Source organism: Drosophila navojoa, chromosome 3 (genome assembly GCF_054131105.1).
Source record: "Drosophila navojoa isolate 15081-1374.11 chromosome 3, UAZ_NAV_1.0, whole genome shotgun sequence".
Lineage (NCBI taxonomy): Eukaryota > Metazoa > Arthropoda > Insecta > Diptera > Drosophilidae > Drosophila > Drosophila navojoa.
The window spans coordinates 25,209,945-25,217,307 of record NC_142891.1 but is presented as its reverse complement, the minus strand read 5'-3'; the positions used below and the strand labels follow the sequence as shown (position 1 = coordinate 25,217,307).

At 42.8% G+C, this 7,363-nt stretch overlaps 1 protein-coding gene across 1 annotated transcript; it reads right to left on the bottom strand.

Annotated features, from left to right (window-relative positions):
* Positions 1 to 5,978: 5,978 nt before the first annotated feature.
* Positions 5,979 to 7,084, bottom strand: LOC115563973 (succinate dehydrogenase assembly factor 4, mitochondrial). The gene has a single exon (XM_030387762.2). The coding sequence runs from the start codon at positions 7,029 to 7,031 to the stop codon at positions 6,675 to 6,677; it is 357 nt and encodes a 118-aa protein (XP_030243622.1). The 5' UTR covers positions 7,032 to 7,084; the 3' UTR covers positions 5,979 to 6,674.
* Between the last annotated feature and the right edge of the window lie 279 nt (positions 7,085 to 7,363).

Here is a 7,363-nt window from a genome sequence, read left to right as displayed (position 1 = left end):
TGAGGCATGTTAATAAAATTGTCATGAAAGAGCGCTCAAACAGCGGGACATGTGTATTCAGGCAGGCCAAGAGCAGGAGCAGGACCTAGGCCTGGACCCAAGAGGTCAGACCTGGGCCGCAACCTGTGACACGCATACACAATCAGAGACAGTGAGACAGATAGTGGGTAGGCGGACAGCTAGATATCTAGGGGAGAGCTCGAGATGGGAATCTGTGAAAGTTGTAAGGCAGCCAGCTGGGCTGCTGGCCATAAATTAAAGGTAACTATTCACTATCGCTCAATAATAGGCGACAATAAAAATTTATTACACTTTGACCACCATGAAATCATCGTTAGGCACTTGCGCGCGCACCTACACGCCTATGCAATTGACTGGAAGGACATCGCGGGGCGAGAAAGAGAGCGAGAGAGAGAGAGAGAGAAAGGTTAATGAAAAATGACACATACTCTCACAACAGGGGACAGAATTGGCAGGAAACTTGACTCGTAAGATGTCCGGCTGCTGCCCGACGAATCGACGACTCGACGACTCGACGACCCGTCGACCCGCCTGCTGCCAGCATCTTATACGGCTGTCAAAGACCGCACTGCTCGTTTGTCACATTTAACAGATTTGTTATCCTGTCGAGTTAATGTCGGGCACACAACAAGCAGGGCACACAACAGTGCGGAGGCAGCCAGGCAGCAGCAGCACATGTCCTGGCCTGGTTCATAAGAAATGCTCAACGGGACGACCCCGGCTAGAGGCGAAGAACAACAACAACAACAATAACAAGAACAACAACGCCAACAGTCAGACGAGTTTGATGTCCCTGTCCGTGCCGCTGCCAGGCAATAAAAACAAAAGATTGATGGCATTGGGCACACGTTCGATTTGTTTTCCTGTTGCTATAGCCGTGTCCTTGCCTTTAGTGCTTTGTAATGTCTTAACATTTGACACATCACTTGGATTTTCCGACCCACATCGATATCGACGCGCCGCTCCCTGCGCCCAGGATATGCTCGTTAGTTAGGGTTTCTAATAAATTTGTGCAACACATTTCTTTTCCTTTTCCTTGTCCTCTCAGAGTCTCTCTCTCTCTCGCACACACTCTCACCCTTCCCGAGCTCTGTCGTCGCTTGTAACATTTTTATTTGATAACATATTGCATTTGGCCTTCGTCTCTCGTGCCCTCGAATCGCATTGGGTGAGTGGCTCCCTCGGCAGCTACTAAAATATTGGATGTTTCGGACTCTGCACATGGTGCTCAACGTTTCCACAACCCACATTCCCATTCACAGCCATAGCCACATCCGTATCCGCGTCCGCGTCCGCGTCCGCGTGCGCGTCCGTCTGCGGCTCAACTGGCCGTTGATTTATGGCGTCTGTGTTGGTCATTCAACTGCATTTGATTTAGGTTGTAAATTGTTGTATATTGTGGCCATGTCTGCGTTTCCTGTTCGCCTCGACTTGTTTTCTTTTCTCTGCGATTGCTGCTGCTGCTGCTGCTGCTGCTGTTGTTGTTTTTCTTTATCACTTTGAAATTTTTCGCTAATGAATTTATCGTATTTCAGCTGTTCTTGGCAAAGTTGCAAATAGTCCAGAGTGGATTGATTTACAGTGGTATCAATATCAATTACAACGCCACATATGTTTGTGCTTCTAATGGACGCGATAATGTGCTTGATACATGTCTGTTTATAATGGAAGATTATGCATATAGGAAATACAAATTGGAATTTCTTTACCATGAAATCATGTACCATGTAATAGACCAACGGAAAGAATAGAAAGTAATGTTAGTATAGTATCATCTAGCAATTTGAGAGAAAAGAAAAACAGGTGAGATGAAATACAAATAGATTTGTTATACAAGATATATAGAACTGTTCCGACACAACATGAATACTGTCTGATAAAAGGGCTCACATTGGGACGGACAGCTAGACGAACGGATGCCTGCACATTAACTCCTCGACCATTGATACTGATCAAGATGATATACATTGGGGGACAGAAACACAGTTTGTCTTGTGTCATAATTCATTGGCAAAGCAGAGCTTGGGCCATAAGCCCGATGCAGGCGAGTCATAACTCGCATGGCGTGCCGAACTCATAAACCATGCGAGCAAAGTGCCAGAGGGAAGGAATCTGTGGAGAAGGAAGCAGCAGCAAGAAAAGAGAGAGGAAATAAAGAAACAATCGAATGCACATTCTGTCATGTCATTGCCAAATAATATTTCACACGTAAAGCTAGCCAAACAGTTGGGATGACGAGGGCGAAGCGAAAACCCACAGAAATGCGGAAAAATAAGAAATATTACGCGCACAACGGACGCTGAGGAGGCGAAGGGATTGACGGAGGGAGGGAGCGGAACAAATGCTCTCCGTATGTAGCAATGGGCAGAGACGGACGGAAAATCTACAATATATTGCCAACTATTATGTTATTGTGTGAACGTGCACTGATTTCGCCAGCCAGGCTTTGTCCACGTGCAATATTTTTCGGTTCCGGGCAAGGATTTGGCCGGAGTCCGGTTGCTGCTGCCGGGCGCTAATGCCGAACGATGTGGACGGTGCTGCTGAGCTGCTCAGCGTCTTATCGAGGCGTATAACATATATCATTGACACTTTGACATTGGCGAGCGACTGGGGAGTCCAAGTGTGGGCCATGACCGACCGGATTTTAGTACTTTTCAAAATGGCACTTAATCATGGCAGCCGCCTGGCACAGGAAAATGCGGAAACTGGCACACACACCACGCGTAATCGCATGTGTTCACGCTTGAAAGGATAACGACGACGACGAGGACGAGGGCGAGGACGACGGAGGCTTGCTGCCGAGCTGCGAGGACTATGTGTGTGTGTGTGTGTGTGTGGACTGGCCTCCTGCCGTCGGACGACCAAAACGAAATAAGATTAATGACTTGGCAGCGAACAAACGGAGCTGTACGCTGCATGAAGACGGCGCAAAAAGGACATGCTGCCTGGCATTGGATAAATTGTTTGCTACTTGGACTGTCATTAGTCGAAAAGTTTGTTTGTTATTGTGTTAAGTGTTATTTGTGCGCATATCCAAGTGTCAGGCTGCCAAGCTGTCAGGCCCCTCTCCCTCGCTCGCTCTGTGCTTTAGCTACTCTGTATATCGTTTATCACTTTCGTTTTGGACACAGCCCAGAAATTCGCATGTCATGTTTGGCGTCTATGATGACGCCTGAATCTAGCGCAAGCCAAACAAAAAATTGCCAATGACCACAAAATTTGTGAAATTAACAGACAAAGACCGGAACGGACTAACGGATAGGGCCGGCTGGAGGAGGTAGGGGCTGATCTAGTGACAGGGGTAGAGACTAAGTGAGAGGCTAAGGTAGAAACTGAGATAGAGACTGTGGTAGAGGCTGTGGTAGAGGCTGATACTGCATACGTTTCGTGTCCTTTATTTATGCATCTAATGGTAGCAACGTGACTTGGCAAGTTCCCGTGACTTGGAGTAGAGCCATAGACTGGTGTTTGGCAAGCCTATTAGGGTATGGGAATAATATGAAACGCGGCATTAAAAACAACTCAAAGGAACGGAAATAAACTTCATTTATCAAAGGCACTACAATAGTCGCCTCTTTACTCGGTCTCTGGCAAACGTGTGAATTGTTTTAGCTCAGGCGCAGCTGGGCTGGGGCAAGGCATGGCAAACATTCAGTTGAATCTATTTACAGCTCTATCAAACCAATCAAAGATCAATCACAATCAAACAAAATTTACCTAAATCGATGAGTAAATTCCGCATTACTTCCAGGAAATCCACAAAGCGTCGAATATAAATGTTAGCTGAGACAATGCACAGTGCTCGAGCGCTTACTCAACGATGAATATTTGGGCGAGCTGCTCTCGATAGATTTGTGTGTGCTGGGGCTCGCCTGGCCCAGCGAGTCATCCATCAAATGCGATTTCAGATGCTGGCAACAATTATTTCGTCTATTTTATTTTTAAACCGAATTAACGTGGCTGTTCCTGAATGTGCCCGGGGGCTTGTTATTGTTGTTGATGCTAATGTGTTTTTATTACGTGAAAATTAAATGAAAAGAACACGCATGCCAGTTCTCAAGATCATTTTTATGGCCGAGCCCGGGCCGGGCCCAGAACTAAACCCAAACCCTATCTCTGACAGGCTCCCGCTGCGCCGCGTCGCAAAGTAGTAGGCGCTGATTGATAGAACAAAGTAAAAATCAAATAAAAAACAAAACATTCAACTATGCACGGCCTCTGCCATATTGCGGTGCCAGATCAAAGACCGCCCCGAGATCTGTAATGACAGCTTTGATCATTGTTTTGCCTTTGATTTTTTCCGGTTTGCTGCCCGATGCCGATGTATGTAGAGCGCCCCGGGCCGATAGCCGATGTTGATGCCGATGTCGAGGCCGAGGCCCGTCTTCCCATTTAGTACTCGCATTGGTAGCATTTTACGAGCTATTTCGCGCCTACTTAAGAGATCTTTCTGCTCGGCTCATTACGGTGCTCTTGCGAGTGGGCATTATAACACCTTGTTTTATGACTGTGTCATTTTGCTAGAAGGTCGAATCTCACATGCGAACATTGTCATATAACAGAATAGATCTTTGTGAGTTATATTGCTTACACGTGTTTCTCTACTCTCTCTTAGATCGCTCTAGCAATATCAGAAAAATATACATAAATGAAAATAAATGAAATATAAGAAAAACAAATGCTTTATTCATCATAATGAATAAAATAAAATATTGTTGAAGAACCATTTGTCATTTTTCTGCATATTTGTCATTTTTTAGCACATTTGTAATTTTCCAGCTTAATTTGTAGCTTTAATTATTATCGGCGAACGAAGAATGGTATCGAGATCAATTATCGGATAAGTCGATAAAAAAAACTCCTATTGAGTAGCAAACGAACGGACAAGAAGAACAGACCAGCGATGGCTGTTACAATTAATTTACAAATTAAGAAGTACAGTTATTCATCAAATATTATATGATAATAATAAATAAATTAAAATATAATAGAGTCCCATACTTATTCTTCAATTCAAAAGAGATGAAAAAATGAATGGAAAGTATCAGCAATTGCTTAATTTAATTGTTGCGGTACTCTATATGCTTTGCATTCGATGTCCCATATGAAATGTTACTGAAATTCTGCTTCATCTCTTAATATACAGTAATTTATTTATATAATATTTATTTTATATTATATTAATTTATAATACTACTATGTGTTACTAGACCAAACAGACGACGCATATAAAGTAATATAATCTAAAAGCCAATTCTTATCCATTGGCTGTCAAAAAGAATCGACTTGACACCCCTCTCCTAGAACATTCTAGCCCTAGTCCTAATTTACAGCCAAAATCTTATTCTTGAATCTTTGCTTTTGAAGCTGTTCCAGGCGAAATATCATAAGAGTTTTTAAAAAATCTATGTATATATTTATATTCTGAAAACCTATCAGTCTATCCTTAAATTGATCATATTTATATCCATCCATCTTCCTATATAATCTGTCGATCTATCTTTCTGTTAATTAAATTCCATGTCTATATATTTATACATGAACTTACCTGGATTAATGGATTTAGTTATCTTCTATTCAACCCATAATGAATCTAGACAACCGTCATTTATTTTGTGTTAGCTCTCAACCAAGATTCAGTTTCTGTCTTCAAAGTGTGACAAATTCGATACAATGAAGATATAAGAAATCGACTAACTAAATACTCTGGATCTTGCCAATGGTGGAGCCAATCAAGTGTCGTGCGTCTGGCTAAATCTTGATATGCAAATTGAATTCATCCGTCAATATGCACTCAAGAATGGCCGATTGTATCAGTCGATCGAAAAATAGTTCTTTGAATCCTTCACTAAGCTCCCATTGATTTCGATTTGGCTAACGGCACTTTCAGAGATCCATAAATACATCATGATGGGATTGCCTCTGTTTCGGTAAATCTGTCCAATTATCAAGACTTTTCGACTTTCCAATCTTATTTATTTTATGATGATGGTATTTGTGGGAAATTTTCTATTTGTGTAGCCAGCTAATCAGTGCAAACACCACAAAAATGTCAAGAGGGATTGAGCAGAGAAAACAGCTGCAAATTTTCCGAATTTCTTTTCGGGGCCCACCACAAAATTTGTCCACGCCGCCTCGAACAATTTATGACATTTTAAAACCCCTTTCGAGTTCTACAGCGGCGAGCTACGCGCGACGGCTACCAAATTAGAAAAGACAAACACTTTTCAAATAAAAATCACGTAAACTGTCGCCTCGATTTCAAATGAATCGACTCGAGCGCATTCGGAATATTTGGAATTTGGACTTAGGCACGATTCTCTGGCCCCGCAACACCATCATAAATAATGGTAGCTGCACTCTATTCCGGGAACCCTTTCGCTGGACGGACGAGCATCAATTTAAATTTTCTTGCTGGCGCAACATAAATTCTGGAAACCACACAATCAAAATTTATGTAACGCCTTCGCAGAAGAGCACAGAAGACAATGATGATGATGATGATGATGATGATGAAGCTACCGTTGCGCGGGATGAGGCCGACTAGATTTGAGCAAATAGTAGGTGCTTCTGTTGTTAACATGGCCAATAAATCAGAGATCGTGAGCCAAGTCTGGTTCCCTCGTCCCAGCAGCTGCTCCATCCGATTTTCAGAAATCCGTTACCCTGCCCTTGCTCTCCCAGTCCCCGTAGCGCGTGGGCTCCGGCCCGGGCGGTCCCCCAATCTCACCTGTATGCGGATTGGTGTTGTTGGGCCAGCGCTTCAGTGGCTCCTTCTCGTGTGCCGGATGCGGCATAGTCTTCGGTAGGCTAGTCAGCGGGACTTCCGATAGGAGCTTCTCCTTGAATTTCAAGTATCGCTCGCTCGGCTCGGCTTTTGCTCGTTTTTTCTCCTCCCCATCAACCTCTTTTTCTTCAGGAAGAGGTTTTGCTACTACGGAGCTGGCGCTGAAGAATCGAACTGATGCTCTCAGAAGACAGCTTGGACCAACAATAAAGCGAAACATTTCAAATCGTGACGAAGTATCGATAGAAATCTCAAATTTTGATAACTTTTCTGCTGAAGAAGCAAAACAGTGTATGAATATATTTGTGTATATTTATATTCCTGTGTTTGTATTATTATATGATTGCTGAAACTAAATAGCAATTAGTGAGAGGCATGGCCAACTCGATTCATCATGAGATAAACACTTGCTCGCAGAACTCTGTATATTGTATTGAATATTGAAAATTATATAGAAGACTTAAGGCAATAATTCTTTTTTATAACAATTTTCATTTATTTATTAACATAATTATGTTTTTATTTTATTATGAAAACTATGCCTAAAATTAA

Coding starts and splice junctions, on each gene's coding strand:
- LOC115563973 (XM_030387762.2), bottom strand. CDS start 7,031: ATGTTTCGCTTTATTGTTGGTCCAAGCTGTCTTCTGAGAGCATCAGTT.